Source organism: Anser anser (genome assembly GCF_964211835.1).
Source record: "Anser anser genome assembly, chromosome: 21".
In the NCBI taxonomy this organism is placed as follows: domain Eukaryota; kingdom Metazoa; phylum Chordata; class Aves; order Anseriformes; family Anatidae; genus Anser; species Anser anser.
In genome coordinates, this window is record NC_139742.1 from 6,537,952 (window position 1) to 6,556,120 (window position 18,169).

Here is an 18,169-nt window from a genome sequence, read left to right on the forward strand (position 1 = left end):
CTCAAAAGGGCCAGGAATAGCACAAAAAGGATGCAGGAAGGAACCTGGCTGTGCCTTATATCCTCTGCCAAGGGAAAGAGATACAAGAAGAACTGCATTGAGAGTGCCTTGGACACTGGCACAACTACAGAAGCACCAGGTCACAGCAACACACCCAGAAAAGACCATGCCCAGAGAAAAGCAATGCAGCAGTGCACCTTTTGGCACACTGCACATGGGGTGTGCTTCACCCAACTCAGGGGTGTGGGAAACCAGTTCAAGAGGAAGAGATGGGCAAACAACTCAAGGAATTGAGTTTAATAACAAGGATACACTAAGTACGAGAACAAAATGGTGCATCTGGAATTAGTAGGCTGGACTTCAGCATACCCATGTATTTGAGTAGTCATTAACTGAGAGCAATGCAAGTTCCTGTATGTTAGTCTGTTGAGAAGCCAAGCTGTTATTCTCTGTGGAACTCCAATTCACCATGTGCTGCTTTAGAGCCTCACACTCAATCAAATACAAGTATGCATCAGCTTAAGGCATTAGCTTTTATGTCTTACTGCACTGTTAACACCCAGATACATCTGCATGCACTGTGTGTACCTTGTTGAATGGCTTGCTTGTTGAAAATGACTGCACTGCATACTAGGAAGTTCCTCTGTGTGAGCAGCACAATCCTCTAACCTGCCAATTTAACCTATAAAGGTAAATGTTGGAGCATTGGATCTTCACCTCATGCCCACTGATAAACCTGAGATAGTCCTATTCTCTCTGTGGACAGGAGAGGGCAGTGAAACAGAACTCCAGAACTCTGGATTGCTGCTTTTTATTTCCACCCACTCAGATGTGCCAGCAACCCTATGATTTTCCTCGACATACTACCTTTTCACCTCATTTATGCTTCACCTGTGCCTAGTGCCAGCTGCCTTCCTCTCCCCATTCAGCAGCAGAGGGAATAATTTGCCTGTGCACTGTTCTTGCCTTCCCAGATGCAACATTAATGTTCATTAGCACACCCTGCTGAGTGGCCTTCTACTCACCAGGATCTCATCCTGCAAAGGGGAACCATAGCAACAGCAGCAGAGCAGAGAGCAGGAGAGGAGCAAAGAGAGGAGAGATTGTTACTAGGAAAGCTGGAGCAGGAGAAGAGAGGCTCAAAAAATAAATTGGAACCCAAATCTTCTACTCCAGGCATTAACAAAAGTAACCCCCATCCCAAAATAAAACTTGCTAAAGGGAAAAGCCCAGGCACTTTACAGGTTGGTCCAAAGCTTGCCCTTTCTGCTCTTTTGCAGTAAGCTCTTCAGCAAGGTATACCACAGAGTTTGAGGCTCCCTACAGCCGCTCCGAGATCCCACAAAGTGGATGGTTGGGCAGTTCAGCCTGAAGACCTACCTGCCAACAACACTGAAACAGTCTGCATGTTTGTGCGCAGGGAAAGGCGATTACACGTGTTCTGAAGCAAATTGATGTTACGAGTGAAGGTCTTTAAAAAGATTAACTGAAAGCATTTGCTTTTATTCCCTGTGAAACTGCTTGTACAGCTTTGTTTCTACAGGACCTTCTAGCCTAGATAGCCTTGTCATTTTCCTAGCAAATCTGGAAGGTGTTATTAGCTCCTTTTTAATTGGATGTGCAATCCTTACAGTTCCTGAAGGAATAAGCAAACTCCTCCCCTCCACTGCAGTCTTCTCCCAATGGAGATGTTCTCATATATAATCAGTGCAGCCATGGCTATACATAACTGTCTCCCTGTGCAGGGGGGTTAAGTATTTCCAGCAACATTTTCCATCTGAGTGCCCACGAACCCTTGAAATCCCTTTTCAGAAAGTGGGTACCACTGATGGGAAAGACAATCAAAGGCATGACAAGTCTGTCTTGTGGCAGACCTAACAATAATTGGACTCAAAGTGAGAGTTTATTGGTAAGTGGCTCAGATGTGAGTATCTACAAGATCTCAAGTGTTCTGTACTACCTCACTTCAGCAAAAGAGCTGGCACAGCTAGCAAAGGGGCTGAAAACCCAGGGATGTACATTAACAATATTAATAGTGATTTCTACCAGAAAAGAAAGACCAGACAGCAAGCAATGAGCTTACATGAGGTGGTGTACCCCTTCTGGCCATAAAAGACTAGATCTTGATTACCAAACATCCACTTCTTTCTATGACACTTTCCCTCTGTTGCTACTACACTTGGTTCTTTCTGACTGCCGTGAGCCTCAAATGCTATGCTCCAGGTACAAACAGAGCTTGATCAATATAAAACACAAAAAGCCACAACTTGGAGCACCGCTGCATTTAGCCCAGCGCTTGTCCACCTGGCAGCTTCCAGGTAACAAACAAATCCTTCTTGCAGCAGTGAAGGAGATAGAAACTTGGCCTACCTGGTTCCCAGCTGCCTTCTTCTTGCTCATCTGGCTGCTCCTCTGCTGAGCACTGCAAACAACAGTGGAGACATTCAAAACCTCTCAGACTCTTCTTCATCACCTGAATCCTGCTCCCATCAGATAGCTGTTACAATGAATTGAGGCCTCTCACCACTAAATTCCAACTTTAGATACCCCAATCTACCTCAACCTGCTCTCTCAGCTTTGGTCTACTCATCTTCAGTCCCACACTTCGGTCACAAACCCTCCACTGCTTGGCATAATGCTGTAACTCCCCCTTACAAGCATCCCTAATTCTCCTCCCCAGCCTTGCAATATGAAGCCATTGAAAAGGGAAACAATACTGACAGTAAAGACATACTTTGGGGCAGCACCTGCACTGCTGCTTCTGAAAAACATTTACTGGAGCAGCTATAGGAGAGAGCCACAGGAAACACATTAAGAGGGACGAGATATCAGTGCTTACTTGGCAAAGCCAATGAAATCCTCATGGTTTGTATTCATGTAAGCCAGCTCAATGTCTATTAGAAGCATGACCTGCCAAACAGAGGCACAGACAGCACAAGACAGACATTAGGTGACTGACATTGTATTAATCAGGCACAGAGAGAGCCTTTTATATAGTTCATCTGATCAGCCCCCTCTGCTGCCAGACACCCCTTGGCTCAGAGTTTGGCTCAGGCTCCTCTAGCCTAGACCATCCTCCACCCCACATCATCTCCCCACTTGCACACGCTCCTGATCACCTACCTGATCTTTGGTCCTGCCTTCTCGCTCACGGATGTGGGTAGTAACAATCCTCTCCATCTCCTCACGCAGATGAGGGTACTGGCTGAGCTGCAGGAGAGAGAAAACACGTGCACATGGGAAAGGGAGGTATAAAGGCGCGGGGGGGGTCAACCCCCTGCGTGTATGCATGCACATGTACGCCCTGCAATCAGTTCTTTTTTTTTCTAAAGGGAAGTTCTGGGAAGCTGGACTTGCAGACAGATTTTCCAAGATCCTGGAAGTCTGCCAAGGGCAGAGTTCATTCCTTCTTGCTTTGGGCTTCAAATAGTCCTTCTCACTCTTACAGCAACCTTTGTGTCATGGAAGACCTGCTCCAAACCCACCATACTCTGCCTGGCATGAGGCTCCTGTCCAACCCCAGATGTGAATGCCAGATACCACTTTTTGTTGTTAAACAATTTTTCTAGATGTTCAATATCTCATTGGCTAAGTAGACAAATGGCCCATTGCTGCAGCCTGCTAAATCTTATGAGAAGTCCCCTGGCAAAAATGGGGTTTAATCCCCATTTGCTGAGGTGTTAAATGAAAGAACTTAGCCCTCTCCATCAACACTTGCAAGCAGAGACAGAGGACCTGACTGATTAAGGACCTGACTGACTCAAGGGGGCATATCTCCAAGGAACGCTGCACTCTGGGCATGCAGGTGCTCCTCCTACCTGCTCTCTACCTGCATCAGGGCAGGATTACATAGCTGAAGTCTATATTCACATGGCAACTTATACTACAATTTCTTTGAACTTGACTGAGGAAGGAATTCATTCCTGAGCGCACTGAGAAAAAAGTGCGAGGACTTCACTGGCTGTGGTTCAAGAGAAAAGTATCCTGAGATCATACGTGAGACACCCTTCCAAAACGAACACCTTAAAGCACCCTTTCACGCAGTTTCTACCTACTTGCCTGTAATTCATAAGCCCCTACTGATTTCAATAACAGTACCTGTATGCCACTAGGTTCAGGTTCAGCATGGCCAAAAAATGGGTTTTCCATCCCCAGGGTTTAGATTTTTAAATCTTTACCTATCTCCCCTGTAAAACTATCCCTCCCGCCCCTTTTTTTGTCTGGTTTAGTTACTCTTGACTGCAACATCAAACAGCATTTCCTAGCATCAGTCTGTTATACCCCCCATCGAGGGGGTATATTTAAGAGTCCTTTGCCTGTTATCTGTACTACAGTTTTGTTTCTCCAATTTATAACAGCTTTTTAAACTGACTTGGCCCCCAAACAAGCAATTATTTCAAGCTAGAAAGATTAGCTCAAAAGTGTGCAGCAGCACTACTGAAAGCCAGATCTTATACTAACCAGCAACAGCTCTCCTACCATCTGACTACAAATAGTCTCAGACCCTTTCAGCACAGCAAATTGCAGTAGCCTGGAATTGAAATTGAGAACTAGCATTAACACTGCCTATTTTCAAATATGTAGTTTATTTTGAACACCAATGACCCTACAGAAGCAGGAAAAAAAATGTGGAAATCGGCATTCCCCACCACCACCTTGCCTTGAAAATGCAAACTGGGTGTTCTCCGTGATCTTTATGATTCAGGCAGCTGGTTGCTTCAGAGATACATATAGGCAAAGCTTCCTGTTTCCTTTGGGGGAAAGGAGGGTTGGCAAAGGTTTGACAGGAAAGTTATGTCAGAGGAAAACAGGAAGTTGGAAAACCTCTAAGCAAGTCTCAGCTTCTTTACTTCAAATTAAAAAAAAAGTCAAACAAACACATCAACCCTCTCCCTGCCACCCCCACCCATCCCAAAGGCACGCAAAGAAAACACACCGTGGTTTATTCAGAACCTTGGTCATCCAGCAACATTCGTGTGCAAAAATAAATTGACAGCATTGGTCCCCATGCAGGAGCTTCCAACCCCAAGCATGCACAGGAGAAGCAAGGGCAGGCAAAGAAAAGTGACACTGACAAGCCACAGACATCCACCAGGGAACATGCAATAAGGCATAGAGGGACAAGGAATTATCATCAGCAGTACGAACAGCACCCAGAAATGCCATGACTCTGAAAGACAGGAGAGCAGGGACCCTTCGAGGGGCTACATCTGTCAGCCTGGGATCACATCCCAGCTCAAGTGGGTTTTCAATCCTGTTTTAGCTGGATTTTCCTGTTTTAAATACAAGCTCACAGCCCTCTTTGAAAAGCAATTTGTCCCAATGTTCCTTAGTTCCCCTCTTTGCACATTCCGGGAGTTCATGCCAGCACACTGAAGATCAACCTTCAGCCAAAAGGATGCTGACTTGCAAGTCCTTCCCTCCACTTGTGAGATGCTGCAGTGCAGCCTGGCACAGAAGGTTCCTGATTCTGGAAAAACACTAGCTAGGACACTATCATCCTAAATGTGCAAGCCTCCATACTTGCACCAGCTTTCTGTTTAGTTTGGAGCTACTCTCCATTTAACCAACTGGAAGCAGCTCAGAATCAGGCCAGGTAGAAAATGCCTGCTAGTGGCTAACTTTGTTTCAGTCCTCAACTCTAACAGCCAACAGATAGTCAACTGGAAATCTCTCCATGCAGGGAAAGCTGTGCTTCTGTAGCACGTGAGGAATAGATGGGTTTGCCTCCTATGTTCTTTGTTAATACACTCCTATTATTCCATCTATGCAACTTTATCAACTGCACACAAAGATTTCTTCACCATCTGGGGTGAAATGAAATAATTGTGACAGCACACAAACACCACCACAATAGTTCAGAACAGCAACAAACCAAGACTACAGGACTGTTAAGCTAATTCAAAAGGTGTTAGCCCAAGCTCTCTTCCTTTCACGAAGCCTTGCAGGACTCAGTTCAAAGGTTTGTTTCTGATATCCGAAAGGCTGCATCAATCCACAGCACAGCGGACTGGGCGTGACCTTACAATTAGCATCAGTCCTGAAGTAGCCTTTTTCAGTTGCCTCCCCTAATAGCACATGCTTTATGTCCAGATGAAGCAGCTAGGGCTATAACATGCAAGATAAATACCACAAATCAGTTAATGCCCATGTGCAGTTATTACCCTTCGTCTTACACCATCAGAAACCACCTAAGACTTGCTGCTAACCTAAAGTGGTCTATGGCAATTTCAGAGATCTGCTGGTCTTTCTTCCCTCTTTCAGAGGGAGATACAGGCAAGATTGTCTTCTCACTACGTGTAGACATTCACCTTTAAATATTATTAAAACCTTCCTTCCAAATTTTTCAATACTATCACTAGATACAGCCACTCAAGGAGTTGTCTCATCTTTAACATTCATCTCCCTGGCCTCTCAGGCTAAATTTTATTACAGCCATTAGCTTTCTACAATGCCACTGCTACTATTGACTTCTTTATAGCATACATCTCAGTTGCATCATCTTTGAACAACCCCATGGAGTCCTCCACCATGTCACAGATTAAAATCTATAGAGCCAGTGGGTGGCCAGCTGCTCTAATGACATTGCCCAATACAGCTGTTGGGTATCAACACATGGTTTTCATGATTCTTCTCCCTCCCCTACCTACAGGATACATCTCCTGCCAGATACAGAAAACAGTGTAAACAAAATCAAAACCACCAAAATAAAACCCACAAGAGAAACAGTCTGGAAAGGAGCTACTCTGCCTTGCCACAGCTATTTGGCAACAGCAGCACTCTGCAAGAAATACAGCAGACAGAGCTCAGAAGTTGAGCTCTGTGTTCCTAAGTACAATTAGTCCTCAACAGCTTAGCTCTCAGCTTCACTCTGAACTCAGTTATCCTCCCTTCCTTCCCAATTTTGGGCTGTATGATTGTGAGTCAGGCTATAACCCTGCAAGAATGGGACTGTAATTTTCAGGTCTTAAAATAACTAGTGAAACAGCCCTTTCCAACTCAGTTCCAGGAGTATACCACTATTGTGCTACAGACCTGTTTCTGGCCCCTCACATCTAAGTTCCACACAAATTAATTGCCACTCTACCTTTATTTTCAGGAGGCATGTGGTGCCCCCTCCTGGACAAAACTAGCCTGGGAAACAAACCTACTCCTGCCCCAACCTCTAAGCAGCATTCGACACCTTCCATGTCACTCAGCAAGCTGCTGCTGCCCTCTGCTAGCCTAAGGCTCTTGCTGTTTACAGTGTAAAAAGAAAAAAATATCTACACTACCTCAACTGAGCATAGTCCATGGAGCGAGGCATCAGCAGGAGAATGATGTAAAGGGTGTAATGTATGGAAAAGCCCCTACCTCCTCCCCAAGTCTTTCGGGCCAGTAATCTGTTGACACTGAATCTCTTGTACCTCAGACTTTAATTGATGGTTGTATTGTTCGTGATACTGCTCAGCACAGCTCTGTAGCCAAGCTGAAGCCTGCAGACCACTTGTGCTGGGGGGGGAAACATAAGGTCTTTTCTGGCTTTTTATTTTTAAATATTTTTCTAGAGTATATGAATTCATTTTTTTTAGGGGGTCCCATTAAAAAATAAGCAAGAAGTTCCAAATACGCAGGCAGTGGCACAGCAAACAGGGCTTGCAGAGGGTTTGATCCACACTGAGGTGAGTGCCACTGAGCCAGACAGAGGAAAAGGGCTCACTACAAAGTGATCCACTGGATCGCAGCTCACTTAACAGCTGAAGAGCCCATCAGCTAATGCCCACTCCTCTCAGCCTGCTTTTAAACTGCACTGATGCCTGCAGACTGCTGCTCTCCTTTAGCTGCCTCTTTATACCCGTTTTCTCTCACTAAATTCACTGGAGTTCCTGTGGTACGTGTGGAGAAACAGCGTGAATGTGTGTGGGAAGGGGCGTGGGCATTGACCTTTCTTTGTATTTTTGGTTTCTTTACCTTTTCGCTACACTTTCTGATGGTGGATGTGAGCTCACTCACTACCATATCCACACACTTCAGACTCGGCTCCTTCAACTTCTGCACCTGCTTTTTCACTATGGCTTCAAAAGCGAGGTCAGGCGTGAAGAGACCCGTTCTGCATGGCAGGGGCAGGGTGGGAGGAAGCAACGGGGAAGAAGAGAGCGAAGCAGAGAAAGAGCAGGAAGGAGAGAGGAGGAAGGAAAAGGGAAAAGAGAGAAAACAAGGCAAAATGAGAAGTGAGATCTTTGGTTCAGTCCGTTAGCTTATTGAACCAGGTGAGCATTGCTATGGGGCCTGCGCACTGCCAAGTATCGGGAGAGTCTACAGGCAAATGGAAGTGGCAGAGGAAAGGAGGTAGGAAGAGCTGGCTGGTGAAATGGTGAGCTGTCAAGAGCAAAATGAATGGATGGAAGTCCCCAGGGATCAAGTGATCTCTTCCTGAAGGCAAGCTTATGCAGATTTTAAGACACAGCTGCTTGCCACAGCAAGCGACTATTTCCTAGAGACTCACCGTGTCTCATTTCCCTTTGTCTGTAGGTATTCCCCTTTCCTTCCCACCATGGTTACCCCTTTCATGCTTTCCTCATTTCAGGTGCAGGAGGCCTGACCAGGAGCCAAGCTAAGACTTGCAAAGGTCTGTCACTTGCACCTTGTGCTGGCCTGAAGGCTGAACTGAACGGATGTCTCAATTTCAGAGATTAAGATAACTGCTCCACTTACAGAGTGTCTTATCTCACTCACCTTTCCCACAACATTCCTACAACAGTTAGCTTTCTCAGTAAAACCAGAGGTAAGCCAGTGTTTAGGGAAACGCAAACATGCTACAGGGCATCCACAGCTATACAGAGCATCTGTACTGCATCAGCTAACCTGCAGCGTCAGGCCCAATACAGGCCTGTTGAAGTGTATAACAAAGTATTAGTTTCCATACTATCTGATACCATATGAAGTCCCTTGTATTCTCAGTTCCTCTACTATGACAGAAACAGAAAATCCACAGAAACTGCAATTACTAGAATATGGCCAAATTATTCCAATTCAAGGCTGTTACTGCATCCAAAGAAGTTTCTCTAGCACATCTTTAACGCTTCAGAGCTTTTACCAGGGTGCTTTTTGTGTCACAAAATCAATTCCTTCTCTTTGCACAGCACATAACTGCTCTGAAAGTGCTTTCAAGGGGACAACATCCCCTTGACATAGGGATGGGATCCTGCTTTTTTAAAGGTACAATTCATAGTCAAACCTGTGGTGTCTACAGCTCACAATTAATCCAGGTCTAGTTATAACTAGACATCACTCCATTTAAATCAGATACCTACCCCTTCACGTCATCTTTCATCTCCGTAGGTAACATCTGCAAGACCCCAAGTTACATCACTCTATTAAAATACTTCAATGCATATTATAGGACCTTCAGTAACCTGAATTTTAAGTAGCAGAGAAGGTTGGAGTACACTAGAGGATTCAGCTTCACCCAAGGGCCTCTCTCAAGGTGCCAAAGCAGCCTCTTCTGATCAAAGCAAAGGCATTTTCAGAGCTTCCTCCACACCCTCTGACTTGATTCCTTATTCCTACTAATCTAGTCAGCCCGCTAAACTCAGTGCACACCATTTCCCCTACGTGCACCGCTTCAAAGACCAGACTCAGGGGGCCTCGTACAAAGAAGAAAACCAGTTCCTTCAAGTACCTGGGTACCACCTGAATGACAGTATTTTGTTTCTTCAGACAGAAAACTGTAACCATGACTACTAGCACACAACACAGCAAGCAGCACTGCAGTTAGCCATTAAATGCTTAGCAGTGGGATCTAAACTAAAACGGAACGCTAATCCTGAAGCTGTGAGATGGTCCCTCACAGACCCCCTCTCCAATACCCCCCACTCCATTCCTGTGGTCTCTTCTCCCTTATTTCCCGCCCTGCTGTACTCACCACCTGATGACTAGGAAAACCTGTTGCTGTCAGAACAGATGGTCTGTTCACTACTAGACTTGTCAGTAAAAGAAGAAACACAGAAATGATGAAGAAGAATGGGAAATGGAGGGAAGGATGCAAACAGACAATGAATAGGAGATTTTGAACAATAACTGATGGATGAAAACAAACCAAGAGAAGCTTCAGAGGGCTTGAAAAGGAATGCCCTTCTGATCCAATTAGCAGGTGACTCTGGATACTTGGCAGCCTGAGGGCCTGTGCTTACCTGTCACCAGGCTCTAATGGCAATTTTCTGGGTGCTCCCCACAGTCACATACCCCAAGAGAGAACAGCAGGACAGAAAAAGGAAGCTCCTCCAGCACTCTAGAAACCTGAGCAATATCTCACTGCAACTGCTTTGCTTTCCCGGGCTGCTCTGGGAGGCAAAGCACGTGTCTGCATGCCTGAGCCCTTCTACAGAGGCTCCCGGCCCTAAGGGCTCAGCATTTCTCCAAGTGATGGCAGCTATCACCACTTGGGCACCTCTCCCCACCCTCACAGGGAGGTGTCAGACTCTCCCGACACCTTGTGCAATGCCCATTTACCTGCACCCGAACAGCCAGTGGCGATTCCAGTCTCCAGTACCCAAGCTACCATCCTAACTCAGGTGCCTTTTCACCAGTACCCAGCCCTGGCTGAAGCAGCAAGCCATGGCTGAGAAGAACGGCATGTGTCTTCCTATCTTGCTGCTTTTCAGTCCCAGCCTCAAACAAAAGCTGCCATATCCAGAGTGCAGAATCAAGGCAGGTTCCTTACCCCAGCTCCAATAAATACCAGTATGAATCCCAAAGAACAAAGCTTGAAGCCCTCTCTGAGGGAGAGGGCAGGAGAAACCCAGAGGTAGATTGACATTTCTAACATGATCCTTCTCAGCCATGTGCTGCTCTTCCAGGACAGGATATGGACCAAGCCAACCAGAAACCAAGCCAAACACCACAGGAACGCTCCCCTGTGATACAGCCCACAGCTGTAACTGCGGTAGCCTCCAAAGTTCAGCCCCATACACCCAGCCAGCAGCACCCTGCCCTGATACTAAAGGCTTGTTTGGGATTAACCCTCCTATTTCTAGCAGAGGAGAGGGGACATAATTTAAAACCCAGTTTCTGGCTTGGAAAACAAAACCAGCAAACAAATTTAAAGTCAGATGAGGCCCTATAAGAAATACCCTTGGCTTGGAGAGGAATCAGGAGTCACGCTACAGACTGGAGGTGTGGGGGGCAGACATCTCCAGCACCCCTCTGCTGTAAAGATTTCTGGGAACAAGCCCATAGCCCATGTTCCACAGTGCTTTTGTTTGGCTTGTTGGCTGGATCGTCCCAGGCTGGTACCGCTCAGGTCTAGTCATGCTGAGGAGGTGGTCAGAAACACGAGTGTCGCTGCAGGCAAGTCCCTGCCCCAGTCACAATGCTGTGCCGCAGCCAGAGAGGGGGTGGAAGGTGCCAGCTCCATGCTGCCTCCAGTTACCTTCTTGGTGCACTGTCTAACGGTATTGATTAACTCCGAAATAACCATGTCGACGCATTTCAGGCAAGGCTCTTTAATCTTCTTCACCTGCTTTTTCACAATGGTCTCAAATGCCATGTCGGGTGTGAAGAGACCGGTTCTAAACACCCAGGATAGGGGACAAGACAAGGCAGGAGGGGGGAGAAGGGGCAAGGAGAATGTCACAGCATTACACACACATCTCGGAGCAGGCACCACCATCACTGAAACCCAACACACAGGGCTGGGGGAGCATCACACCCCTCAGAGAAGTCCTGCCTTGGAAAATGGGGGATGCTTGGCACCTCCCAGGAGGCAGGTGCTGAGGGCAAAATGGATCCCAGATGGACACCAGTGCTGCCCCTGACAGGCACCAGAGGCCGGTCACCTTCCCAGGGGAAGCATGACTCAGGGTCTCACAGATGTGGTTTCAGGAAGTTAACCTCCACTGAGGAGAATGCAACTGTATTTGCTACCTACACACTGGAACTCACATTCTGGGGCCACTGGGATCCTGGTGATGGGCACCCTAATGCTCCCTTCAAATCTCTAGGGGAGGAGGTGCTCAGCACCAGCAACTGTTTTGTGCAATGGTTAGAATGGAAGCAGAAAGTGAAAACCAACATTTAAAACTAAATGAAGTAGTGGTATGGGCTTGCAATCCTGTCCTTTCCTACCCAGGAATGAAAGAGAGGGAGAAAGTAACTAGTCACCAAGGCAGTTTTACCTTTTAGGCTTCTGCAACTCACATGGGAACAGGAAGCAAGCTACTTTGTCCCTGTTCCCAGATTCAAGCCACTTGGGAGTCCAAGGAAGTTATCCCTCCCCTTTGGCTGACCTACCGTACCTCTGAAGTCTTCAACTCCATTTGGAAGGTCTAGAGGTATTTACAAGGCTATGCAGCCAGTGGTCTGCTTAGTGCATGATACGTGCCTGATACCATGGATGTTCTTGATGGCATAGCTAATCTCCCGTCGCAGCTCCTTCTCATCAAACTCCATCTGCACCAACAGAGAGTTTTTATCAGAAACGGTTTGATGCTGTTGTTTGCACAACCCCAGGATACATAACAGCAGATTTACAAAGAGGTCCCATGCTAGTACTATCATGTGACAGATGAAACGTTAGCCCAAGTGTTGGATACAGAGCACAGCCATAAAGCTTCTACTGTCAATACAGATATCCTGGACAAATATTAATAGCTAAGGGCCTGCATTTACAGGTGCCAACCCCTCAGCAGCTCCCCAGGAGCTATTTAGAGATAAAGCAATAGGACTGAAGCACTAGATTGCTTTCTACAATGAACTGTTTTGTCTCCTGAGATATAACATAAGGTCTTGGCAGCTGTTTTTCAGCTAACACCTCAAGCAGATTTACAATTCACATACAAATACATATTATCCAATATAAGGCAGGCTCTTGTATTTCACTAAGGAGGTCTCATCTTATTTAAATTAAAAGACAGAAAAATGTGGAAGATCCAGGAGTAGAACGTTTTGGCTCCTGACTTCATTTAAATTTATGTTAGAGGATTTTCTCCCTATCACTCTGATCATGTTAGTATACTTTGCCATCCAGGAAACCTATCATTCACTACAGATCCTCTTCAGCTATGACGACTGTAGAGCAGTTTCTACACCATTCCCACCTCTAAGCCATTTTTAATGGGACAAATAAGCAAGGCCAGGTATATCTACATCCTCTTTCCTGCTTCTTGCATATGCATTAGGGAGGCTTTAGGCCCAGCCTGATGCTCAGGATCAAGGATGTACAAGTTTCAAAACCATTTGCATTACGTGCAACTTAAATTAGATATCTACGTATCTGCAAGGACATTCCAACATTGATTTGCTGTTGTCTGTGTTAAAAGGAAGTTATTTTGCATGTTTAATTTAGCCTTTAAGAATTAAGCAAGAGTAGCATTTAACTACAAAGAGAAAGTTAAGTTTTCACAAGGACTGGGACTGAGGGAGATGTCAGTATTATGCGAAGGCTCTGATAAAGTAGACAACAGGAAGTGAAAAGTGAGGTGATAAAGTAGAAGAAGTGACAAGAAATCAAAAAGGGAAAAATAGATAGTGAAAGATGCTAAGAGAGGCAGGAAGACAGACAGAAGAGGTGACAAACAGGCAAGGAGAAAAGGTATCTCAGCAGTACCTTCACGAGTTCAAAGGGGAAACGCTCATGGAAGATACGGTTAATCCTAGCTCCTCCTGACAGCTCATAGGTATCAATTTGGTCTCCGGAACCTTCAATACGTTTCTCAAAGTCCACAGCAAACTGCTGGACCATCCTAAAAGAAAACAAAAAGCATGAAGTAGAAGGCATAGCTAAGTAGTTGCTTCCAGGGAGGGACATCCAGTTAAGGCCACTCACTGAAGCAGAGCTTTAGTCTTGCGAGCAGGGTCATCGGGACGAAAGTTCTTGTACTCCTCTACCTCCTTCTCAATGGAGAGAAGCTGGCTCTGGAGCTTGTTCCTCAGCCCTGGCAGGGTGTCACGGATGTGGTTGGTCAATTGCTGCACACGAAAAAGGTTCAAGATAAAAGCTGTAAGTGGTTTTCAGGAAGTGTGTGCTATGTCAGCACCCCAGAATAAAGAGGAATATTCCTCTCTTGCTGTGTTTTCCGAGTGGTCCAAATAAGGAGTCAAACCCAGGACAGAAATCAGTTATAAGCTTGGTGTATCCTGCCTTCCCATCTCCTACTTACTTCACCTGTTTATTCCTAAATTTCATTTCAGGTTTTAGCCTAATACAAACCTTCCATTCTGACAAGCCTGTCATCTCCAATCAGGAATAAATTTCACATACAATTATCAGCATTTGTCACTTATACCAAGGTAATGGCTATTCTGTCTGCAGGTTATCACACCACTGACACCCATCTTTGTTCTGCACACATTAGGGTGGTGGTTAAGCCCTTTTTCAGTGAAAGGGTGACAAGGCAAGGTGAAAGGAGCCAAACACACTGAGGCTCCAATAAAGGGGTTTCCACAGAGCACAGATGTTGAAGTCCCCATCTTAAAGAGAAGATATTTAAATAAAGAAAAAAGGCAGAGCAGTTCTTCACTTAAAGAATCAGTCTTAACAAAAGGGAAAATGACTACTAGCATCATATTTAAATCAATCTTCACAACTTAGTATTAGGCAAAGACCACTAGGAATTTAGAAGTTGTCTTTTAGCTTAACCTTGTGTTCATTCCAATAGTGTAAATTTAGACAAATACCATAAGCTTGCTATTGATTTTGTACCAGCATCACTGAAAGGATAAAGCAATGTTCTGCACTTGGTGTGTGAGCTCAATTATTAACATTATTCAGACCAAGCACACTTCACAAGACCTGGCATCAAAATGCTTTTTATGAGTCAGAGAAGGAAGAGTAAGCAAATCTTCAGAAGTCCCATGGCACCAAAACAATGTTCAGAATTTCAGTTTGTTGACCAGAAGTTTTATATTCTTCTGTATTTTTCCATCCCAGAAGAGCCCGATGAGCAACCTAGACATCCTTTTGGCATAGTGAGCAGCAGTTCTCAGCTGGTAACAGTACCTGGTTCAGCACTTTCTGCAGGTAGGGGGTTCCCATGCGATCAGCCATGTGTCTGTAGGCAGGGTGGGAGAGAAAAAATTTCCTCTCTGCAGCCAGAGCTGCCTGAATGTCCTTCTTGCCATCAATGTCCTTCTGACTTCTGTTGACTACACCAATGTAACCTGCAGAAGCAAGGTTAAAGATCAGGTGGTTGCAAGGATGAGAATGTAAATGGGACTCAGATTGAGAAGGAAGTTACCCAGCTGTCAACACTGGGAAAGGGAAGTTTCAGTGGCAACACATTATTAGGTACTAATTGGAAATGTTTTAAACTACAGTTTCCTCTGGACATCTCAGGTTCTGACACTTTGGTGTGTAGGACAAAAGTGCAACTATGTAACTGAGAATTAACTTATTTATCACTGTTCCCACAATCATAAAGTACACCCTGTTCTCATTCAGGACCCTTGTTCAAGTCTTTAAGATAGGTACTTCACTATGGCTATGTACAGCATATATCACAGTACAGCCCACTATGATTACACCTGATATACTATGGCAATCAAATAAGATAGCAGGGGAGTAATACAGGAATTTAATTTTTGCAGCTTGCTTTATTAAAAATAAGGAAGACAGTAAAGATAAGAGCATAGGGTTATGCTTCTGCTAGGACTAAATATCACCTAGGACTACTAAATATCACCTAAAAATTTCCTAAGTGTGACTCATCCCCTTTCCCCAACTTTTCTCAGTGCTGGTTTGGAACAGAGATGGCCTAAGCGCTAGTTTTAACAGATGTTCCAGGATCACTGAAGGCAGGGGATGAGGCCAAGATACCTTACACAGGGAAAATGAAGGAAGTAGATCATAAACAAAACATGATGAAACATACCTCTACGTAGAGGAAGTAATTTGTTTTCTAGAACATCTCTTGCATCAGTTCCTTCATCCATAAGATCCAGCTTAGTGATGACTCCAATAGTGCGTTGCCCTTCAGAAAAAAATGAATATAGTTGATCAAGCAAAATGACTCATGTAATGTTTTCCTCTGTTCAGAGACTTTACAGATTACCCACCTTGGCTACTCAAGGGCTCCTGAACTCAAATACTACAGTTCCCATCATTCCAAGAGGTCACAACAGCAGACCAGCTGATAACAGAGGTCAGTTCTCAGTTACACCTTGCCAAAAACACTGACATGCTATGCCACAGTAGAGAGGGATTTAAGTGCAGGGATTTTCTTGCTTTTCCTCTAGGCACAAGGTGGATGGCTACAGTAAAGGAAGGGAAGTCTTTTACCTCTTCAGAGGCTCAAAGGAAGAAATATGGAGTAACAAAAAATTCTACTGTAGTAGCTATTAAGACTCACAACCACCTCTCAGAAGGGCATATGTTAGTGAAGATACCACCTAAGACAACAGACAGGATCCCACAGCTACTGGGCTAATCACAGCCAAAAAGGAGAATTGGGCCACTAGCTAGTAGTCCATGCTAAAATACAAGATTTACCTTGAGGATCCACCTCCTTTGCAATTTTCAGAGCATCAGAATTGGCCAAGTCAGAGTTGGCTGGGGATACCGCCAGGATGAGGCAATTCTCTTTGGTGACAAACTGCATAAGCATATCTCGGATCTGGAACTCGATGTCAGGGGGCTGGTCCCCTACTGGGACTTTCGTCATACCTGGTAGATCCACCAAGGTCAGGTTCAGGACTAGACATAGGAAACAAGACAGAACAAGAGCGTGTTGAGGTAGGTATGCTGTGGTCTATAAGGAGTACCTGTGGCTTTAGTGACTTCAGTACATTAGAGGTGTAAAAGATGCACACGACTCAGAAGAATTCAGAGTTTTCCAATTCCTTTTTGCTACCGCTTAATAAAAAAAATATTTGCTAGTTCTTATTAGTCATGATTGTCAGTGATCTTATTGCCATTCCCTTTAAATCACCTGCTCACACACTGATCAAGGACTGACCTCAAAGTCCTTCCATACTGGCTACACTGAAGGGGAAGGGATAACAGTACATTTTTACCACTTCATAACAAAGACTGGAGAGTCAGAAGAGTTAATTCTCATTAGCTGTCCCCAGTATTAAAATGTTCAGTCCTGCAGGCCTTATTCAAGAGGCACTTGTCAAAGTCAGATGGGCCTTCGCCTGAAGGATGCAACATGCAGCCCTTTAACTGGTTGATTGTCTCACTGAGGAAAAATTAGAAAATAAAATTCAAGAAGAAGTTCTACGCAGCCTACTGCTGATGTAGTGCCAAGCTGCTGCTTTCCCAACAATGCCCAAAGAGCTATTCACATTTAAAGAGCTTGCAAATTTTGTGCCATTCCACTCACTTGTTTAAGCAGAATTCTTGCACTGAAATCAGAGGCTTATGGTTTGAACATTATCTGGAGAGCTCTATGCAAAGTGCATCTTTACATGCCAACAGAAGGCAAATACTCTTCAGGAAAGCCACCCTCCTCCCATCATTTTTAGCTCCATTTCTTTGCCCAGAAAGCAGGAAAGAAAGTTAGAACTTTATGTCAATACTGATGGAAAGGAAAAGTCTCCTAAGGAAGGAGGTTCTGCAGACATCAATTGCTTTTGGGAGTAGCTCTGTTAGCAGTCAGATATTTCATTTGGCAGACAACTTTTAGAAACATGGCAAAGACTGGCAGGTTGATGCACCACAGACCAGGCATATGGGGATTGAAGTAAAAAGAAAAGGCAGGCATACTCTCCAATTTATCTTTGTCTTTACATTATGACAAAACAGCAACCTGCCTCACTTATCCCCTGACTTCAGAGAATGTATTAAGACTCACCATGGGGAGAATAGACTCTGAGGTTAATGGGCACAGGGGAAATGCCTTTGTTGGAGCCAGTAACACGATCCGTTTCAGCCTCAATCTCCAAACGGACCTCCTCAAAATCTGTGAATTTTTTTCCTTTGCAGTGTAGGAACTCACCATATTCTGTTTAAAAACAGAAGCAGAGTCAGAGATGGTCACTAGAGTAAGAGAAACTTAGTCAAAAGTGTAACAAAAATATAACCTGGATTTTTAAGATAAGAAACAAAGAACAGTTGAAGGGATGAAGTGTGGCAAGTGTCTTTCCCACTATAACCTGGCTGGTTGGCAAAAGTTACTGCAATCACACCATCAGATCAACATCGGACATAACCTGTGCAAGCCCGAAATCTTTCCAATTCAGGTCTTCTCAG

The 18,169-nt window shown here is 44.9% G+C and overlaps 1 protein-coding gene across 32 annotated transcripts in view; it reads right to left on the minus strand.

Moving 5' to 3' along the window:
* DNM1 (dynamin 1) overlaps positions 1–18,169 on the minus strand; it is a 68,244-nt gene that overhangs the window by 24,973 nt on the left and 25,102 nt on the right. For 15 of the 32 annotated variants that reach the window (XR_014574534.1, XR_014574535.1, XR_014574536.1 and 12 more), the window contains exons 3-14: positions 17,772–17,921; positions 16,466–16,669; positions 15,849–15,947; positions 14,978–15,138; positions 13,805–13,947; positions 13,586–13,721; positions 12,362–12,429; positions 11,411–11,549; positions 3,124–3,210; positions 2,840–2,910; positions 2,371–2,422; positions 1,026–1,037 (exon numbers count right to left, since the gene is read on the minus strand). Coding sequence is in view for 19 of the 32 variants with exons in the window: in XM_083807874.1 (XP_083664000.1) it covers positions 1,026–1,037; positions 2,371–2,422; positions 2,840–2,910; positions 3,124–3,210; positions 11,411–11,549; positions 12,362–12,429; positions 13,586–13,721; positions 13,805–13,947; positions 14,978–15,138; positions 15,849–15,947; positions 16,466–16,669; positions 17,772–17,921 (1,322 nt within the window). In the remaining 13 variants the exon portion in view is untranslated. Of the gene's footprint in view, positions 1–1,025; positions 1,038–2,361; positions 2,423–2,839; positions 2,911–3,123; positions 3,211–7,950; positions 8,090–11,410; positions 11,550–12,361; positions 12,430–13,585; positions 13,722–13,804; positions 13,948–14,977; positions 15,139–15,848; positions 15,948–16,465; positions 16,670–17,771; positions 17,922–18,169 lie in introns of all 32 variants that reach the window. The other 17 variants (XR_014574530.1, XR_014574531.1, XR_014574532.1 and 14 more) reach the window with 5 other exon arrangements.